This window comes from Vulpes lagopus, chromosome 2 (genome assembly GCF_018345385.1).
Source record: "Vulpes lagopus strain Blue_001 chromosome 2, ASM1834538v1, whole genome shotgun sequence".
NCBI lineage: Eukaryota > Metazoa > Chordata > Mammalia > Carnivora > Canidae > Vulpes > Vulpes lagopus.
In genome coordinates this window covers 166,005,245-166,026,206 of record NC_054825.1, presented here as the reverse complement: position 1 = coordinate 166,026,206, position 20,962 = coordinate 166,005,245, and the positions used below count along the sequence as shown (strand labels likewise).

The window sequence follows — 20,962 nt, the reverse complement described above, 5'->3', positions numbered from 1 at the left end:
ACACTTGTGCAGCAGCGGCCGCAGCAACTCGGCACTCCTTCGCGACGATTCGGCCGGGTGCCGCTGGCGGCCGTTGCCAGGGTGGGGGTCGCTTTGCGGCATGGCGATGGCGGAGGGCGAGCGGACTGAGTGTGCTGAGCCCCCCCGGGACGAACCCCCGGCTGATGGCGCTCTGAAGCGGGCAGAGGAGCTCAAGACGCAGGCCAACGACTACTTCAAAGGTGCGCCTGCCCCGGAGGGGGCCAGGGAGGGTGGAGAGCGGCCCGGGGCAAGGGGTGCCCGGCCCGCGCGGAACCATGGCAACGCGGAGCGGCAGCCTGGGCGCGGGGCAGGCACTACCAAGTGACCCGGCTTGGGGAGGCCCAGGATGCCGCTACCAGGGCCCGACAGGGGGGGCTTCTGACAGGAGGGGTGATACCTAGAAGCGGCATTCGGAGCGGGTGCTACTAAATGGGGAGACTGGGGAGGGCGCTACCAAGTGTGCGGCGGGAGGGGGACGGGAGCGAGGGCATTTCCGAACGTGAGGTCCTTGAGAGGTGCTAGTTGTGGTGAGACCTGAAGAGGGCGCTGCCAAGTAGTGACAGAGGGCCGGGGAGTGATGGTGCTACCCAGTGGGGAGATGGGCGGGGGGGGGGGGGGGGGCACTGTCCCAGTAGAGTAGGGAATTGTAGGGGTGGGGAATAGATGATTAGATGGGAGGGCAAGGAGATTGGGGGTTGCACGAGAAAAAGGGATGCGTGGGAGGCCCTGGGAGTAAAGGTGGGGAAATCCCAAGAATAGTATGACATCCGATCTTGGGAAAGAGTAGGATGTGGGGGCACTCATTCATTCAGTAATTCATTATGTTTCTAGAGCACCTGCTTTGCGCTGAGGACTGTGCCAGACTCTGGGGATTTAGCAGGGAATGAAGCAGATGTGGCCCTGCCCTTTTATAGCTTGTAATTCAGCAGGAGAATAAGACATTGAGCAAAAACACAAGAAATAATAAAATGCTTAGAAGTTATGAAGAATGCTTTGAACAAACCCCAACAGGGTGTGAAGGAGAGAATGAGGGCTGGAGGCTACTTTATAGAGAGCGTGGTCAGGGAAAGCCTTACTGAGAAGGCATTTGAGAAGAATCGTGAAGGAGTGTTTCAGGTGGATGCAGCCAGATGTGCAAAGGCCCTGAGGTAGGAAATGAAAGACTAGTGTGGCGGAAGCTTTAGCAAGTTAGCAGGGAGATGGATACAAGATAAGTTTAGGGCCAGACCAGGTGGGGTTTTATAAGTCATTGCAAAGCTGGTTTGGATTTTACTGGGCTATTCAAGAGGAGACATTGAGTAGACAGATGGGCCAGTCTGGAGATGCAAGGAGAGGAATTTGGGCCTGATCAGCCTATGTATGGAATAGAACACCTGCGAATGGATGAGGTCATCTAGGGAGAGAAGGGGCTGAAACCTTAGGAATTCTAATGTTTAGAAAAGAAGAGGAAGAGGCTGAGGAGGAGTGGTCAGTGAAGTGGAAGGGAAGTTGGGAAAGGTGTCAGGAAAGATGAGAGAAGAGAGTGCTTCTAGAAGGAGGGGGGCTGTGCCTTGGGTCGGGTGCTGCCAGGGTGAGCACTGAGCATTGACCATTGGATTTGGCTTCACGAATGTTGGTGGTAGCCCTAAGAAGGGCAGTTTATAAGAACAGTTTTGGGCAACAATGAAGTTGGTAATTAGCTAAGAGAACACCCAAGGGTGAACAGGAAGTGAAGTAGAGACAGCAAATGTTGACAAAGTGGTTCGAGTATTTTGGTCCTAAAAGGGAGTGGAGAAATGGAGAGAGGGAGGTGCTTGCTTTCTTTCTCTTAAAGGATGGAAGAGTCCAAGAGTCTGGTCCAGTAGAGAGCTGGAATTGATCCTACAAGAGAGATGGGAGACTTACGGCAGCAAAGCTGGGGAAAAGAAATGGAGTTGGAATCTAGAGCCTTAGCAGCCTTCAGTTGGCCTTCAGTGGAAGCACAAGGGGATTCAGAGCGGGAACATTTGGTCAGGCTGCAGCCACGAGGAGAGGACCAGTGAGAGATGAAGCGGAGCCTTGGAGGCCAGTTCAGGGAGTGTGGATGTCATCCTGAGGGTGGTGGGGAGGCATGGTAAGATTCCCCAGCTTCCGGGCTGAGATTGGATGCAAGGGCAGAGCTGGAGGCAGGAAGGAGAAAAGGATGGTGGACAGGTAGATGAGAGGTGTCTGGTCAGAAACCAACAAGAAATGTTTCAGAGAGGATATGAGGGCTGGTGACATGGAGGAGGGAATGCCAGGCAGAAAGAACAGGATGGCAGAGGCCTATCCTGGCAAAGGTGAGCAGAACCTAGCCTCAAGGAAGTAAGTGGGGCCGGAGTGTAGGAGGCAAGGGAGGATGCTGAGCTTTCTACTGTGGACTCTGGGGAGCCATGGATAGTTCTGAGAAAGGGAAGGACAGGGTTAGGTTTGTGCTTTAGCTGGACCCCTACAGAGAGGCAGGACTGGAGGCTGGGAGAGCAGGGAGGAGGCTGAGGCAGGAACCCAGGCAGGCGGACAGATTGAAGGCCAGACCAGGGCAGGGCGGGGCTGGAGGGATGGAAGTGGATGAATAGATCTGAGATGTTCAGGAGGCTGCCTTGACAGAACATGGCGACTGCCTGGCTTCGGGGGGTTGAGGGGTCGGGAGAGGTGTCATCGGGAGAGGTGTTCAGGATGAGGCATGGTCTCCAGCTGGGGATTGGCTGTCCCTGAAATGGGGCTGAGGAAGAGCAGCAAGTATGAGGGTTGATGCTGAGGCGAGGTAAGAATTCTGAGAAACCGTAAGCCACGGGGAGGGGCCCCCTGCCCCCCAGGACCTGGGCGCTCAGAATCCCTGAGGCCAGGCATGCAGCCAGAGGTGCTCGCATTGAGCTGGCACAGAGGAGAAAGCTACTGGTCCAGGCCCCTCACTGTCTGGCAGGCAATGGCAGGCACAGAGCCCCAGCCTCGGGGGCTGTGGGAATAACAATAAAAAGAATAATTACAGCTCTCTTTAATTGAGCCCCTGTGGTGGCCAGGTACACCACTTTGCTTAATCTTCCCCCCCGGGCACTGAGAGGTAGGTAGGAGCAGCCCTGTTTGTTTTATAGAGGAAGCTGAGGCTCAGAAGTGAAACCGCTTGCCCAAGGTCAGAGTGTGAGCAGCAGAGCCCGGATATCCCCCTTCCTCACCACGTGCTCCCTTGTTCAGAGTCCTTACCTGCAGCCTGCAAGGGGAAGAGGATATCCCCCTGCCAGCATGGCTGGATCCCCTCTACGAGCTCAGAGCCTGGTCCCTGCTGTTGCTCTGCTCTCCGGGCCTCATCATCCCCCATTCTATAAAATGGGAGGGGTTGGATTTAACCCCCAGAGAAGCCTCTGGGTCTAAGATTTTGTAGACATGGTTAAGAGCTCAGGCTGCCTGGATTCAAATCTTGTTTATTTCCCTTATGTGCTGTGTCACCCCCCGGGCAAATGACTTAACCTCTCTGTGACTTCCTGTCCTCATCTCTAAAATAGGGACTGTCTTGAGGATTAGATGCACCGCCAGGTGCATAGAACAGGGCCAGGATTTGGTGTCGTTGGGTAGATGCGGGAAGTACAGTCCCCTCCCATTTCCTCTGCCTGATTCTCCTCTCCTTTTCAGTTAGTCATATATTCACTTCTTTTGGAAGTATCTGCTGATGGCTTTCTCTGCCGTAGCCACATTTCATATGAGAGTTTATGTAGCCCTCACAGCTGGGTGAAGCAGAGAACGGCTGATCGTCATTCCTGCTTTTTCAGATGAGCCAGTGAAGATGCAGGGAGGGAAGGCTGTTTGCCTGAGGCTTCGTGGTCAGCATCCGCAGAGCGAGGTGTCAGGCTCCAAGACACCAGGCTCCCCACCCCAGGCCAAATGGCCACTAGAGTAACACCTCAGCCATCAAGAGAGCTGGCCAGCTGGCCTCTGGAACTCAGCCAGGTGGCTGGAAGTAGTCCTCGAAGGCGCTGGCATTCCAGGGAGGGTCCGGCAGACTTAGGCTGTCTGGCTCTGCCCTTGCTTGTTTCTGGGAAGTCTGTGGGGCCTGCCCTCCGGGACTCCTAGTCCTGAAGAGACACACCCATCACCTAAAGGTGACAAACCCAGAAATGAGCAGGGCTGGGATAGGTTAGCCCAGAGGCCAGGGCAGCCCAAAGGAGTGCCCGACCCAGCCTTGGAGTCAAGGAGGGCATTCCAGAAGAGGGGACATCTGAACCCTCTTTGAAAGATAGTGGGTATTAGCCTACAGGAGGTATTATTTTGTTCCTGGCCGTCTCCCGGGACCTGACTTCTCCTTTTCCTAGTGTCAATCTTTCTGTCTCTGTCTTCCTTCCTTCCTTCCTTCCTTTATTCATTGAAGAATTATTCATGGAGCTTGGAACTCTCTTCCGTTTTCTTCACCTGACTCATTCTTTTCTCACTCTCCAGATCTCTTGCTCTGGCATCTTCTTGGTCTGACCCCCGTGCTAAACGCTCATCAGTAGTGTGTGTGTGTGTGTGTGTGTGTGTGTGTGTGTGTGTGTGTGTTTGTCGCCCACTGGACTGTGAGCCCCAGCAGGGCAGGCCAGAGCAGAGGGGATGCTGTGTCCTCAGGGCAGGGCCCTGGCCCCCATAGAGCTTAGGTTCAAATTGGGGAAATAGATTATAAGCAAATAAAACAAAGGAAAGTTATGGTTTATCTGATGCCGCTGGACAAAAATGAGGTGGGAGTTAGGGCAAGCATTCCCATTTTAGGCCAAGTGCTGGGAGAAGGACTCTCAGACTCAAGTCCAGAGCGGGTAACATAAGTTGCCCAAAGACACCCGGCAAATAAGAGGTGAAGCCACGGATTGGGCTCAGGCCACCCGCGCCTTGTGCTGGATTCCCTCTCAGGGGCTACCTGGCATGGAGAATGAGAATGGGAATGTTTGGTCTTGGCTTGGCCCACAGTTCCTGTGTACCATTTGCCTTGTGACCTCAAGTATGAGTTTCCCTCACTGAGCCTCAGTACACTCATCTGGAAAATGGGGCTAGTTCAGTTATCCTCAGAGGTGTGATGAGGGTTCAGGGAAGGGACTCATGTACCAAGAGCCCTGCGTAGCACTTGGCACATCATGGTCCCCCAAATCAGGCAAGCCCCTGAGCCATAGCCTCCTCTCTATTGAACGGGCACATGGGAAGGGTCCAAGCTTGGCTCCGCAGACACAGCCTGGGTGTCTGACCTTGCACAAGACCTCCGTGGCTCATCTGTAAAGTGAGCACCAGACAGTGCCTATGCCGTGGAGATGTGACGGTTCCCTGAGTCAAGATGTAAAGTGCAAGGCACAGTCATAGCTCATTTCCAATAAAATGAACCTTTTCCCATTGGCCAGATGACACATCCTGCTGCTCTACACTTATACCTCAGTGTCCACACCCTACTGTGGCAGTGGCCTTTGGGATGTGTCTTGTCCTTGCCCTCACCCTTCCATCCTCCCACTCACTCTGCAGCCCCACCAGCCTCTCACTCACTAATCCTAAAATACAAGGCTTATGCTGGCAGCACACTCCCTCCGTCCTTGCCCGGGGCCTTTGCTGGACCCCCTGTTCCTTCTCTTGGGAATGCTTTTCCTCTTGTCCAGTTCTTTTCTTTTGGGTCTCTGCTAATATTTCCCCTTCTTGAGGCCTGAGTAGGTCCCTTCTCTTTTCCTACTTGTTCTTCTACTAGGCCCCTTCTTTGGGCTTGTTTACTTGTTTTGTGGGGCTGGACATCCAGGGGGCTCAGGGCGGACTCAGATTTGCTGATTCACAACATCTCCGCTCTGGCATTCTAATATATATCCTCTCCAGGCCATAGGACTGGAGTAAGACCCTCCTGAAGTCCGGGAAGAAGTATCCAGGTTGGGGCCATAAGGGGTGATGGCATGGCTGGATGATTATGTGGAAGTGACTTTGAGTCCTGGGGATTGGAACCTGAGGAAACAAAGCATAGGACAGTTGGGACAGGGAGAGGAGGTAGGCTGAAAAGACATTGCTGAGCCCAGCTGTGGACTTCAGTTTCCCTATCCATGAATGGGGAGACTGGGCCATTACCCAGCCTAGGGCCTGTTCTTCCTGGGTGGCAGCCGCTGTTCCTCATGCCGACGCTGTGCCTCATGCCACCACCTTCTCCATCTCCACAGCCAAGGACTACGAGAACGCGATCAAGTTCTACAGCCAGGCCATTGAGCTGAACCCCAGCAATGCCATCTACTATGGCAACCGCAGCCTGGCCTACCTGCGCACTGAGTGCTATGGCTACGCACTGGCTGATGCCACGCGGGCCATCGAGATCGACAAGAAGTACATTAAAGGCTACTACCGCCGGGCCGCCAGCAACATGGCACTGGGCAAGTTCCGAGCCGCCCTGCGTGACTATGAGACGGTGAGCCGGGCCTTGGAGGGTGGGCCTGGGGAGTAGACCAGCTGGGGAAGGTTGGCCTCAGGGTGCGTGGCTGGCTTGGGAGGGTATGGGTGGCCATTCATGCATTCAACCACCCCTCACCCATCCAACAGATAAATGCCTGTGAGGCCCCTTGGCCCGGAGCCCTCTTCAGGGGTTCACATCCCAGCTCTACCATAACTTGCTTAGTACCTGGCCTCTCTGTGCCACCTGTTCCACATCATGAAATGGGGAGAACACTGAGACCTACCTCTGAGGGTTGCGGTGAGGAATAAATGAGTCTCTGGAGGGACGGTGATTAACTCCATTGTGCAGATGGGGAGGCTGAGGCCCAGGGAGTTAAGTCACCTCTCTGTCAGCATGCAGCTGGCAAGTGACAGAACTGGGATTCGAACCCCTGGCACCCATGCCCCCTGAGAGGAGGGGTTTTGCTTGTTCTGTTCATTGGGTCATTGCTTGGCACCAGCAGAGGCTCAATCAGAATGTGTTGCATTATAATTCTGACCCCCCCATTCACCCCCATATTCCCTCCTTTTGTTTCATTCACCATACTGCGATGAGCAACTTCTGTTGTGTGGGGAGGGGCGCCTGGGGCGGTGAGAGCCACAGGCTGCTGTTGGAGGGAACGGGGCTGGCTGCTGGCCTGGGGTGGAGGGTGGATTTCAGGTCAGGTAAAGTCTTGAGCCAAGTCGTGGGTCAGGAGACACCTGTGTCAGGGTGGGGGCAGGGGCATGGAATAGGAGGTAATTTAGAGACTGGGGGGCAAAATGGAGGAGGAAGCATGGTGATACCTGGGAGGATGGGGGAAGGAACTGCAGAGCTTCAGGTCCCAGGGCGTTCCCTAGTATAACTTCCCCCTTGTTCTTATCTAGAGAATGGTGGCAAGAGGAGTGGGGTGGCTGTGGGACTCTGGTGAGTGGAGGTCATTGGGGCACAGGGTCCATTAATGAGTAACCCAGGAGGGCACTTGGGGTTGGTCGGGGGCAGGGTTTTCCTGCTGAGCTCCCAGTGCAGGGGGAGACCTGGGGGAGACGGGGCAGGACAGAGGACCAGAGGGCCTGAGCACAGGTCTATGGCAGGGCCTTCACCATGCCTGGAACTGTAGGAAAAAGTCTTTCCTGGGGTGAAGACTCCTTCTTCACAGGCAGGGCCTAACCCCACATACTCCATGAAGCTGAGATGGTCAGTTCCAGCCATCTTGTGGACATAATCACATCTGAACTTCTTCCTTGGTCTTTTGGATGTCATGGAAGGCTGGTGGTAGGGATCCACAGCCTTTGGGAACCACCCTCAGGTGGGGCCACACTCAGCACTTAAATTGTCACAGCCTTAAAAAAAAAAAATTGTCACAGCCTATTTTCCCGTGGAGTCTTCAGCCAGGAGCCGTGGGGAGTCCCCACATGAGCCTGAGATCCTCGCCCATGTGGCTCCTCCCCCAGCCTGCGGGGTGATCTGCTTCTCTGCTGTGACACATTTCATCAGGCTCTGTGAACTCCCAGCAGGCAGCAGGGCTGCCCATCCGCGTGCGCTACCTTCTGCCCCTGTGCCTTGCAGATATGCTAGAGCTTCAGGCCCCCTCTTGGATCACAGCTTCCGTGGAGGCGGAGCCAAGACGTGACCTTGGATGAACACAGGCCTGAGGCTTTGCCTCTCAGCAGCCCTGGCCTTAAGTCCAAGGGCCTTTGCTTTCTTGGCCTCTGTGTCCTCATCTACATGCTTACCGTGGGCCTCGTGAGCTCTTAGCACGCATGAATTCAGTCCATCGTACAGGCAGGAAACTGAGGTCTGGAGGGGGAAACCCCTCCTCCAAGGTCTCCTAGCAGAGCTAAGACTAGGACCTGGAGTCCCGTCTTGTGACTTAGTGGTTTGAGACCAGCACATCTGTCTTCCTCAACTAGAATAGAAAAAAAAGTAATTCGTTTAGAGGAATTGTGTATGTATTTGTGAAAAAAAAATTCTCATTTATGTGGATATGGATGTGATATAAAATGTGTATTTCCTTACGGTGAGTCATAATCAAAAGCCTCAAGGTCACTAATGTAGGAGTTGGCACCGGCAGCATGGTCAGGACACCCAGCCATTGGTTGGGTAGCTCTGAGTGCTTTGGCTCTCTGCCCTCAGTGTCCTCCTCTGTAAAAGGGGAAGAACACTAGGGCCTGCCTTAGAGCGTTCTTGCAAGGAATAAATAAGATAAGTAAATTGAGAGTGGGGCCTGCCCCTCCTTGGCACTTGCTGCCATTTCTCCAGGAGGGTGTTGGGGGGGATGGGGGGGAGAGCCTGTGGCCCACAGGAGGGGCTGGGTGCAGATGCCGGTGTGCCCCTCCAGGTGACTGGAGGTTCTGCAACCACAGCCCGGAACACTTGTAATTATTAGGTGCTGATTGGACTTGTTGGGGGCGTGACATCATGCGTGGCATTTCCCGGTTATTACACAGGTGGCCTTCCAGTGTCATGGAGGGATCACAAACCTGGGTTCCTGTTTGATCAGTTTGAGCATGTGGCTCTTGCCTGTGAGCATTCCCAACTGAAGGTGGCAGTTGTCAAAAGCAGCTCTTGAGAGCATCATAGCTTCACATGCAGTTGTAAGAAGTGAACAAGTGAGACCTAGCTCCCTGGTTACCCCAGTGACACATCTGCGTTAACTATGCAGACACCATAGTCCGGATCCGGACCGGGATACAACTCACATACTACTTTCTAAAGAAGAGTCCAGTGTTGAGTTATCTCTCACAGGCCCCTCCAGTCTGGAGCAAATGACCTTCCCCAGGAGCAGGGGGGGCTTGGCAGGGCCACCTCTCCTTTGCCGACCCGTAGTGAGTCCTAGCAGCAGCGCCAGCCACCAGGCCTGGAATGAGCACTCGCTGGCTGCCAGTGCCTGTGACGGCCCTCCACTGGCACCCTGCCCTCCTGAAAGCTGAGGGGAGCTCAGGATAGAGGTGGCGTGGCCCTGCAACTCCCCAGAGGGTATACGAGGTGCTGTGGGGACAGGTGGCAGCAGGCCAGGAGGGAATGTGTCCTAGCTTGCATGGTGGAAGACTGGACCCTAGGCGGGAAGAAAACGGAATCCTGGCTCCTTAGGCCTCATGTCTCTGGGCCTCAGTTTCCACATCCATTAAGTGGGGATTGTGGTAACACCTAGTAGAACCACTTTGAGGATAAAATGAGCAAGTTCAGTGCATACAATGATGTCAGGCACGTAATAAGTGCTCCAAAAATTACTTGTGTATTGTTACTGCTCCTTCTCCCCTTTTCCCTGCCTTGTTAGTATTTATCCCTGTCCTCCACCCACCCTAGGAACTCTCTGAGAACAGGGGACTGGCCAGAGGAAATGCTTAGTGGTTCATCCATCCCCTGGGAGGCATTCACTCCCTCTTGGGGCACAGCCACAGCCTCACCTTCATGGGGCCACCTTCCAGTGGAGACACCCATCTCCAGCCGTGCTTAGGACTGGGGCAGGTGAGCCCCGGGGTCTCGACCCAGCCAGGGGGGTAAGGGTGCTCCTGGAGGAGGGGCGGCGGTGCTGACAGCTGGAGGAGGAGGAGATGCTAGGAAGGAGTTGGAGGTGCAAGTGAGGTGTTCTGGGCTGGGGGCAGCCCGCACCAGGTGACAGGGAGCTGGCACGTTGGACTTGTGGGTTTGGTTTGGCTGGGTTGTGCTGGGCAAACAGAGAGCAGAGAGGTGGGCAGGCCTGTGTGGGCCAGGCCAAGTGGCGGTTTGGACTTGATCCCAGGGTGTGGACTCATACCCTCCCCAGTGGGAAGGACTCCAGGTGGTGTCTGGTGCCGCCTACCTCCCCGAGCCTCACACCACGCCCACACCCCAGGTGGAGCTGCCTGGCAGGCTGCCCTAGCCGAAGCCTGCCCAGACAGGGAGGAAGCCACCGCGTGCCATGACCCAGCTTCCTGCCATCCACTGTGTCTGTGCACCCGTTCCCAGAGTGAATGAGCCACAGTGACCCATGGTTTTTTTTTTTTTCTTTTTTTGTGGCTTTTATTCTTTTTTTTTTTTTAAGATTTTATTTTTATTTATTTATTCATAGAGACACAGAGAGAGAGGGGGGCAGAGGAACAGGCAGAGGGAGAAGCAGGCTCCATGCAGGGAGCCCGATGTGGGACTCGATCCAGGGTCCCCAGGATCACACCCCAGGCTGCAGGCGGCGCTAAACCGCTGTGCCACCAGGGCTGCCCGCACGGGGGTTGGCAAGTACCTCTGTACAGGCTTCTGACTCCCTCTGCCAGCCTTTCCCTGGGGGCGGTGGCATCCCGCACTTGAGGGCTGGCTCTGGCACCTCTCTCTGGGCCCCTGGCACAGGAGCTGCAGGACCTACTCGTTGGTCGATCCGCAGGGTGGGCGAGTTGGGCAGGGTCTGAGCATAGCAGTTATAGTTACAGATAATGACACTGAGGCCTGGGGGCATGACGTCCTTGCCAAGATGACACGGTAAGGAAGTGACAGAGCGGGATCCCTGGGTGGCGCAGCAGTTTAGCCTTTGGCCCAGGGCGCGATCCTGGAGACCCGGGATCGAATCCCACGTTGGGCTCCCGGTGCATGGAGCCTGCTTCTCCCTCTGCCTATGTCTCTACCTCTCTCTCTCTCTATCTCTCTCTCTCTCTCTCTGATGACTATCATAAATAAATAAAAATTAAAAAAAAAAAAAAAGAAGTGACAGAGCCGGGGTATGTGGCCTTGTGTGCTTCCAAACTGGGAGGATCAGAGTTTGTGGGAAGTGAGATAGAAGGTGGTGGAGTGGTGGAGGGTGGGGAGGGATCAGGTGCCTTTATTGCACACTTACTGGACCTCACAGTCACGTGCCTGGGGCTTTTTGTGTGTGTGTGATCCCATTTCTAGCATGGCGGCCCATGAGAGGAGCCACGAAGGGCAGCCTCCGCTTGTGTGGACTTTACTCTTGCTGGCACCACCGTGCACACTTTGTGCATGTTCACTCCTGTGAGCTGCTGCCTCTTGGGCGGATACTGCTACAGTTTCCCTCTTGCAGAGAGGCTGGTCCTGGGTTACTCAGCTGAGGACTGGTGGGGCTGAGATTTGAACCCAGGCGGCCCACAGCTTTTACTGCCCTGCAGAGGAGGACACCAAGGGGACGGCAGTAGGTGCTGGCTGCGACGTGCCGGGCCCTCTGTTACCTGTTCTTCCCCACGGCCCTGTCAGGTGGAGCTAGTCGTGTCCCATGTTGTCACACACACACCCCACACCCACACCCCGCCTTTATAGGTGATAAAAACGGTCCCAGTCAGCCAGCAAATCATTGGTTCTGTTGCATCTGGGGCTGTTCGTGATTGTAGACCCAGCCCATCCTTTCCTTCTAATCCTATCCCCCTTGGTGTTGACTCTCATGTCAGTAGAGTGAGCCTCAGCCTGCTGTGGTTCCCACAAGCAGCCAAAAGCTGAGCGTGTACTCCTCAGCCGGGACGCTTATTTTAACGACAGAGCTGATTTTTGTAAGAAATCCCCGCTTGCATGGGTTCACAGTGTTTACCAAACCCCAGGACAGCCCTCTTTGTGCGGGCAGCTCTCTTTGCCCTGTTTTGGGGCACACAGGCTGGAAGTGAGAGAGTGGAGGGGTGTGCCAGTGGTGCGTGGAGGCCGGTGGTCTGGCTTCCGTGTCTGGGGAGCCCAGCACCAAGCAGGCTGAGCGCAGCCTCAGTGTCCCCACTTCCTGTCTGCTTCTCTGCCCTAGGCCAGCTGTGCCTGGGCCTTGATGCCTCTTTTCTTCCTTCCCTCGCTCCCTCCCTTTCTGCCTGCCTGCCCAGGTGGTGAAGGTAAAGCCCCACGACAAGGATGCCAAAATGAAGTACCAGGAGTGCAACAAGATCGTGAAGCAGAAAGCCTTTGAGCGGGCCATTGCAGGCGATGAGCACAAGCGCTCCGTTGTGGACTCGCTGGACATTGAGAGCATGAGTGAGTCAGGCCTAGGTGCCCTGCCACGCCCAGCCCTGAACGCACCACATCCTTGCCTGGGCCTTCTCCACTCCCTACGTGCCTATACTCCTGTCCCCAGCCCAATGTCTGTTGCTCCTCTGTCTACGCTCCTGGGAGCGCCACAGTTCCATGCCGAGGTTTGCCAGGGTTTGCGTTCCCTGGTTCAGGCGAGGTGGGCGAGTCCCTCCTGCCCCGTGCCAGGGCCCAGCTTCCTACTGGCATCTGTACAGCCCACCCCACCCTCAAGGGCCTCCCCATGGGATTTGTCTCAGTCCCCCGGGTGCTCATACAATTCAGTCACTCGTTCTACAGATAACTACTAGGTGCCAAACCCTGTTCTAGGCCCTCGGGATACAGCTGCGATTAAAATAGTCTCTGCCCTCATCAAGCTGATGGCCTGGTGGGGAGAGAGATGATTAACAAGTAAACAAATGAATTAACTGAGTTAAGTGCTATAAAACCGAGTAGGCAGCAGGGGAGAGGGGTGCTGGAAGAGGGAGCTCACTATACAGAGAGGTTAGCAGAGCTGGCCTGAGCAGAAGGGAGTGGGCAGGGGAGGGACCTTTTCCCTCCCTCATCCTCTCACCCCATGCCCAGGAGCCAGCCGCCCCTCCATGCCCCCACCACCACCTTGAGGGCTGCGGCCACTGACTCTCGCCCCTGCTTTCCATTCGCACACCAGCCATTGAGGATGAGTACAGTGGGCCCAAGCTCGAGGATGGCAAAGTGACAATCACCTTCATGAAGGAGCTCATGCAGTGGTACAAGGACCAGAAGAAACTGCACCGGAAATGCGCCTACCAGGTAAGGCCTGTGTCAGGCACTGCTCACACCTGTCACCCCACGATAGCATCGCAGCGCTGGCAGTGCCCAGCCTCAGCCACGGAGGGCAGGTTGAGAAGAAGGGTGGCCACGGCAGACGGCACCGCCGAGTGGGGAGTGTGCTGAGCAGTGCAGAGGAAGGCTTTATTTCTGATGCTGCATTTTCGTTTCTGGCATTTCCATCTAGTTATTTTTATTAATAGTTTTCATCTCCCTGCCCCATATGTTCATGCACGTTGTCTTTTCCACTAGATCTTTTACACATTTATCATAGTTATTTTAAAGTCTCTGGTAATTCCACCATCTGGGTCATCTCTGGGTCTGCTTCTGTTGTCTGTTCTTCATGCGTCTCATCCTTTTTTAAATCGTATGCCAGACATTTTGTGTAAAAGAACAGTAGAGACTGAGCTGAGTAAGAATTCTCCGCCGAAGATGGCGGCCCCGTCTTGTGTCGGACCACTGGTGTGAGGGGCTGAATCCCGGCAATCTGCAGTTGGCGCAGCTCTTGGCGGTCACCGCTGACTCGTGGTGTTTTCACACTGGAATCAGGACTCTCCTTCAGCCCTGGTAGCATCCTGGGAATGTCTTTAAGTTGTGAGGTCTCCAGCTTCCAGAACTGTGGGAGCACTCAGATTTTCAGCCCCATAGCCAGATTTTTGGGCCGCTGGGGGAGTTCTGTGCTCTCCAGTTTTGCCCCCACTTTTCCCTGCTCTCCACTCAGTGGTGCCTCCTGGTCAGCCCAGGCTCTCCGGGACCCGGAATGGGCAGCAAGCAGTCCCACCGGCTGCGCTCACAGCTTGCCCTCCCTTCCAGATCCTGGTACAGGTCAAAGAGGCCCTCTCCAAGCTGAGCACGCTCGTAGAGACCACACTCAAAGAGGTGCGCGCTGTTGGGTGGTATGTGGACCGGCCGGGGGTGGGGGGCTCCCTGGCTGGGGAGGGGCTGTGGAGCTCAGAAACTCACAGATCCACCTGGCTTGGTCTGCCTTTCCTCTCCCCCCACCTCCTGCCTCTCCCCTGAATGTCCCTCTCCCCTCCTGGTCTTTGTCCCACCTTCTCCATTTCTGTGTCCCCTGCTTGTGTCTTTTGCATGCCTCTTCTTGGTCTGCTGTGACCTCTTGCCCCTCCCCTCACCTCTGCCCCCTCCCCACGTCTCTCTCTGGGCCCCTCCCTCTCCGGTGGCCTCTTTTCTTCCAGACAGAGAAGATTACGGTGTGCGGGGACACTCATGGCCAGTTCTATGACCTCCTCAACATATTTGAGCTCAATGGTTTACCTTCGGAGACCAACCCCTATGTATCCTTCCTCAGAAAAGCACACCCTCCCCTTCCTCCACCTGGATTTGAGAGAGGCGCTCCTGCCACAGAGCAAGGCGTGGACCTGCAAAGGGAGAATCCTGACCAGTTGCTCAGGCACAAGGATGTGGTGCGAGTGGCCGGCCAGCACCAGATAGGCCAGGGCTCGTTCCCTACATGCTGTGTGACCTGGGCAGGTGGCTCAGTCTCTCTGGGCCCCAGCCTCTCTTCATCTCCAGATGAGGCTGCTATAAGATCATATGTGTAACAATACCAGGCATCGCCACTTCCCAGCTGTGTGACCGTTAGCAATACCTCCTCTCAGTGCCTCAGATTCCTCGTTTGAAAAATGGGGATCGTAGAGTCTGCCTCATTGTTGAGAGGGTTGCAAAGAGCTGAGGCTCTGAGCCTCACAGTCAGAGCTGTATAAGTGTTTGCTGAGGTTATGACAATTGCTTGATTGATGGCCACCGTGTGGGGCCACCAGGCCTGCACAGTATGGGGTGGGAGGGTCTGTGTTCCATTTCCCCTGTGATTTTGGGCTTGTATTTGGTTGAGGAGGGGGAGCAAAGAGAGCTGACCACGTCATGTCCCCCTCTACCATCTGTTTCCCTGAGAAACAGGTGAGGTGGGGGATCTCAGGACTGTCCTGGTGAGGCTCAGATAGGCCCAGCTGCCGGGCCAGAGAGAACACCCCAGATCCTCCAGGCTTGCTGACATCCCCACTCCTAGGAAGGAACCGGGAGCCATGGGACCTGGAAAGGCAGGGGAAGAAGGCAGTGCATGCCCCACCTCGTTTTCCTTAGCAGAGCAGATATTTAATGGCGACTTTGTGGACCGCGGCTCCTTTTCTGTAGAAGTGATCCTCACCCTGTTTGGCTTTAAGCTCCTGTACCCAGATCACTTTCACCTACTTCGAGGTAAGCTGGGCAGCAGCAGGGTTTGGGGTCAGTGTGGCCTTGTGCAGGATGAGCTCGCCAGGGAACAAGGAGCCCCGGGGGGGGGTGGGTCCTGACCATTGAGAGATGGAGGGGGTAAGGGTGGGCCGGGCTTGGGGCTCCCAGGGGTCTGAGCACTAGTGGTGGCCAGGTTCATGGCCAGGTTCGGGGGGGTTCACACAACAGCACTTGGTACACGGTAAGTGCTCAGTAACCACCTGCTGTGGGCTTCTCTGTAGGAGGTGGTGAAGAGGTGGGTCTAGCAGAAGATTTGACTAATCCAGACTCAGCAGACATGGGGGCCTGGGCAGCTTCTTTATCTCCCTCGAGCCCCAGGAACCCGGGAGGGGAGAATGAGGTTGTGTGTGGGAAGTTGGAAGCACAGCACGGGGCCAGCCCACAGTAGGTGTTCTGTAGCAGGCCCCTCCTTGGTCCTTCTGGCTTACAAGGCACAAGGCTTCTCCAAAATGAAGCCCAAGGCTGAACCAGGCCTGCACCTCATGGCCACACACCTGATGTGTGCTTTTCAGACTGTTTCTCCCTCCAGAAAAGGGACCGAGAACAGTGTCTGCACCTTGTAAGGTTTCTGTGAAGGGCCAACAAGCAGAGGTGTGAATGTTGTTGGCTTGGGGCCGCCAGGCAGTCACCCTAAGCCCCAGGATGTGGGCCCCAGGGGCGCCCAGGCAGGGGATGCTGAAGCTTCTCTTCGTTCTGCTGCTGGCCAGGCAACCACGAGACGGACAACATGAACCAGATCTATGGCTTCGAGGGAGAGGTGAAGGCCAAATACACAGCCCAGATGTATGAACTCTTCAGCGAAGTGTTCGAGTGGCTCCCACTGGCCCAGTGTATCAACGGCAAAGTACTGGTGAGGGTGGCAGACAGGACCCCTCAGGCTCCTCCCACCCCTGCACCCATGGGGGCCACATGCAGACAGATATGCTGGTGAAGCAAGTTGGAGGGGTAGGGTGTGGCTGGCACCTCCACTCACACAGCTGTGTCACTCCCACATCCAGATCATGCATGGGGGCTTATTCAGTGAGGACGGCGTCACCCTGGACGATATCAGGAAGATCGAGCGGAACCGGCAGCCCCCAGATTCAGGTGACCAGGGCGGGCTGAGTGGCAGTCCCTTTCCTTCCAGGGCTGCAGCATCTCCAGCAGAGACAGGTGGCCCTGCCCCGGGTGGGCTTCACACCCTCGGCAAGGACAGCAAGGCTGAGCCTCCGTGTCCTCTGGTTGCCGCACCTCCTTCATGGGGCTGGGCTGGTGAGGGAGCATTTGTGTTCACGGGGAGCACACATCGGTCACTCATTTGTGAGTTCAGCTGCTGAGCCCAGAGAGTGACAGACAAATCAGGGCTCCTGTTCCAGCAGTGAGGACCGACGGAGCGTTCTCATGCACATGCACACAACTGTGGGAAGTGCTGCCCGGGCCTGAAGAGGTTAGGATGGCCTCTCTAGGGATGCCACATTAGAACTCATGGGGAAGGACCCACCTGCCACATAGAAGATGTCTGGGGCAAGCACAGGGGGCCCCACATCAGGGGTGAGTTTGCAGGTGGGAGGAACAGCTGGCAGGCCAGTGGTTTAGGGGTGAGCCAGGATGTACGTTAAAGGGATTAATGAGGCCAGACCCCACAGAGCCTCACAGGCCTGAGTGATGAGCTTGGGCTTTGTTCCTAGGGCAGTGGGGGCCACAGCAGGTTTTGAACAGCAGGGGTGTGTGATCTGAGCTATACTGTTAAAAGTTCCTCCCATTGTGGGGCCATAATACATTGAATGGGTCTGGAGGAAGCGGAGGTCACGAGGCTCAGAACCCTATTTCACATGCCCCTGCTCAGGGATGCCCTGCCCAGCCCCCACCCCACCTGTACTGTGGGGTGGGCCAGTCCCTGACGTCCCCTCTCCTCCCCCCCAGGTCCCATGTGCGACCTGCTCTGGTCAGACCCACAGCCGCAGGTCAGTGTGCGCAGGGCTGCGGCCGGCAGGTGTGGGCTGAGGGCAGAGAGGGGTGGGGCGGTCAGCACCCTGAGCTCCCTGTCTCCCCAGAACGGGCGCTCGGTCAGCAAGCGGGGTGTGAGCTGCCAGTTTGGCCCTGATGTCACCAAGGCTTTCCTGGAAGAGAACCACCTGGACTACATCATCCGCAGCCACGAAGTCAAGGCGGAGGGCTACGAGGTGGCACACGGTGGCCGCTGTGTCACAGTCTTCTCCGCCCCCAACTACTGGTGGGTCCCACCTCCTCCGCTGATCTGGGCTTCTTTTTCCCACCCACTGATTTTTTTTTTTTTAACTTTATGATAACATTTCAAAGACAGGTAAGAGTAGGTCAAATAGTATCAGGAACACCTGCGTGGCAGTCACTCAGATTCAGTAGTTACCAACTCCTGGGCTCTTTTAAAGCAAACCCTAGGCATCACCTCTTTTATGCACCGACACCCCCTTATGTTTCTGAAAGAAAGGACTCTCCTTTTCTCTATGCAAGCAGGGTACCACTGTCCTACTGTCAGGTGTCAGGAGAAGTCACCTGAATGCAGAGCTCTGTTTCCACATGTCTCACATAAATGTCTCTTTGCAGTTTGAGTTCTTCCTAGTAGGACCCGAGTAAGGGCCCCATTCTCAGTGTCCTGGTCTCCCAGTTCCCTGTCCCTCCTTCCCTGCCACTTGCTGGGTTTTGGTGGAAGCAACCAGGCGCCCTGACCTGCAGGGTTGCCTGTGCTCTGGACCAGGCCACCCATACCCTGGGTGCCAGTCACACGTTCCTCTATCCTCTATGTCTCCGGGTGGTCAAGAGTTCAGGGTTTGGCAAGAGCCCTGCCTCCATGGGGCTGCTTGTGCTCCCTGTCAGCTCAGGAAGGCCCTCTACTGGCCCCCCATCCTACCTTCCTCCTCCCTCCCCTCATCCTCCCTCCTTTCCCCAGGATCCCTGTGTTTCTGCGTTGGCCTCTTTCTCACTTACATGTCTCTGTCCACCTGTGTCTGTGTTTCTCATCCTCTCCTGGCTCTCAACATCTATGTACCTGTTTCTGTCGGTCTCCGATGGACTCTGACCGTCTGTCTCTCCCTCCTTTCTTGGACTTTCTGCCATCCAGCCTCCTTGGGTCTCTTCTTCCCCCATCCCATCCCTGACTGGCCACTCTGCCCTGTCCCCACAGTGACCAGATGGGGAATAAAGCCTCCTACATCCACCTCCGGGGCTCCGATCTGCGACCCCAGTTCCACCAGTTCACAGCAGTGGTGAGTCACCAGCTGGGTCCCCTGCTCTCCCTGGCCTGGACATAGGGAGGACCAGGCTGAGAGGCCTAGTCAGGGTCAGGGCCCAGTGCCCAACAGCTCTTGCAGGGAGGGAGGTTCTCTGCATCTAGTGCTCAGACTCCCCCTGAAGCCGCCCCATTTCTGTCTCCCTTGTCCTCTGTGCTCTTGCTCCCCAGCCTCATCCCGACGTCAAGCCCATGGCCTACGCCAGCACGCTGCTGCAGTTAGGGATGATGTGAGGCCCGAATGTCCCAGGGCCTGCACCCCATGTGACCCCAGGCCCAGCCCAGGGCAACGTTGGACCCCTTTTACTTTGTAAAGTTTGTATTTATTCCCCTATAGGTTTGCAGAGGGGGTGGGGAGCCGACCAGAGGGTCCGCTCTCCGGAGAAAGAGAAAGGAGGTGGAGAGGCTGGGGTTGGGGCACATCCGGGCATTGCAGAGGGAGGGAGGCCACTGCATGTGGGGTGGGCGGGGCCCAGAGGTTTCCCCGCCTCCCTTGTTTGCATGGCCCCTCCCCCTGAAGCAATAGGGCCCCGCCATAGGAAGACCCCCCCCCAGAAGGAGGGTCATCAGGGAGGCCTCGCCTGCATCCCCCCCTCCTGGCGGCCCCGAGATGGGGCGAGGCTGGGGCTCACCCCCTTCCCCAGCTATTTTATGTCTGTAATTAAATGTTAAAATAAAGTCATTATTGTAAGTCAACTGGTCTCGGTGGAGCTGCTGGGATTGGGATGAGCACAGCATCTGGAGGGGTCGGGGGGGGGGGGGGGTGCCACAAAGCTTGGGGTACCTTGGGACTGGACCAGCCAGGCCACCCAATGTCTGCCCTTCCCACGGGCTCTGGAGGGAAGACCCCCCACCCCCACCCCAGCAGTGGCCCAGGGTGCACACCAGGAAGCAAGGCGCAGGCTGGGCCGGGGTGGCCAGGCCAGAACAGAAGCTGGAAAGCCTCGTCCTTCCCTCTAACGATCTGGTCAGCAGGTCCTCACTGAGGCTACCGCCTGCCCTCAGCCACTCAGTGTCCGCCAGGGCAGACCCCACTCTGGCTCTTACAGCACCCAGTGAAGCAGACATTTCCCCCCGCCAAGGAAGACCAGAGGTATTTTCTACTGTTGTTCTTTCATTCTCCATCAGAGATGAGTATCGAATCCCGTCCAGGCTGCTATGCCTGGCTCTGGCCCTCTGGAGACATTTTTGTTTTCAAGTTTGAGCTCCTCTGGACCCACCTTTTCCTGGGGAGATGTAGACCTGGGTTATTGTCTCTGTAGGAGAGTGGGGTCCTGTGAGCACGTTGACCCCCTGGGTTGCCTCCCCTGGGGCAGAAATGAGATGGCTGTCCTGATTTCACTGTGGTATTTGGAGAGGCTCCACTTTAGCAATGTGGTATGGGAACCTCCTTCCTGGGGGTTAGCATATCCTGAGGAGGATAGGCACAGATCCTGATGTGCCGAGTCCCATTTACTCCCCACAGGAAGGACGTGTTCTGAGGAGGCCTTCAGACCTGCATGTGGATCAGGCCTGGTGAGAAGCTGCAGTCTCCACAAGCACACTGGGGTTGTGGCTCTCCAGCAGCCGTAGCCAAGAGGCCCCAGACCACCTACCCCTCCTGCTTGGTAATTTGCTAGGAGGACTCATGGGACTCAGAAAAAGCGGTTATGGTTAGTTTATTACAGCAAAAAGATTAAAATCAGCAGAGATAAGGGACACACAGGGACGGGGACAGGGGAGCAGGGAGTCCAGGAGAGACAAGGCTGGAGCTCCCACTTGTCCTATACACAGGAGAGTCACACACACTGATTTCTCCCAGCACAGAAGCAGCTCACTCAGGCCTTGGCACTCAGGGTCTTTATTGGGGTTGGTCACTTTGACTTCCTCAACTGCGGGCTGACCCTTCGTCTCCAGAGACAGGCTGGTGTCATGTAGCCCAGAGTCCCCAGCATAAACCACCTCAGGTGGCCCAAGGCCCTCAGTAAACAAAAACCCTCATCAGGGAGGATGTTCTCAGGGCTTCAAGGTCCCCTCCTGGGAGCTGGGCAAGGGCCAAACCTTTATTTAGGCAAGGTGAGTCCTTTTGCTACACAACAAACAACTGCCTTTAGACCTGTGTATTTGTCTCGGTTCTGTGGGTTGACTGGGCTTCACTGTGCGGTTCTCACTTGAGGTCTTAGGCATTTGCTGTCAGGTGACATCTGGGGTCAGAGTCACCTGGAGACTAGAAGACTAGCCTAGCTGGACATTTATGGTGGCTCATTCCGAGGCCTGGAAGCTGGTGCAGGCTGGGAACTGTCACTGGAGCG

The 20,962-nt window shown here is 55.9% G+C and overlaps 1 protein-coding gene across 1 annotated transcript; it reads left to right on the top strand.

Annotated features, from left to right (window-relative positions):
* The first annotated feature begins 21 nt into the window (after nucleotides 1-21).
* On the top strand, nucleotides 22-19,367 carry PPP5C (protein phosphatase 5 catalytic subunit). Its single transcript, XM_041746323.1, has 13 exons — nucleotides 22-221; nucleotides 6,159-6,400; nucleotides 12,187-12,334; nucleotides 13,038-13,159; nucleotides 13,991-14,056; nucleotides 14,374-14,472; nucleotides 15,286-15,391; nucleotides 16,135-16,277; nucleotides 16,426-16,513; nucleotides 17,330-17,370; nucleotides 17,461-17,639; nucleotides 18,567-18,648; nucleotides 18,843-19,367. Exons 1-13 carry the CDS (start codon nucleotides 101-103, stop codon nucleotides 18,903-18,905), a joined length of 1,500 nt encoding a protein of 499 aa, XP_041602257.1. The 5' UTR covers nucleotides 22-100; the 3' UTR covers nucleotides 18,906-19,367.
* The last annotated feature ends 1,595 nt before the right edge of the window (nucleotides 19,368-20,962 follow it).

Coding starts and splice junctions, on each gene's coding strand:
- PPP5C (XM_041746323.1), top strand. CDS start 101: ATGGCGATGGCGGAGGGCGAGCGGACTGAGTGTGCTGAGCCCCCCCGG. Junction 14,057..14,373: donor TAGAGACCACACTCAAAGAG/GTGCGCGCTGTT, acceptor CTTTTCTTCCAG/ACAGAGAAGATTACGGTGTG. Junction 18,649..18,842: donor TCCACCAGTTCACAGCAGTG/GTGAGTCACCAG, acceptor CTTGCTCCCCAG/CCTCATCCCGACGTCAAGCC.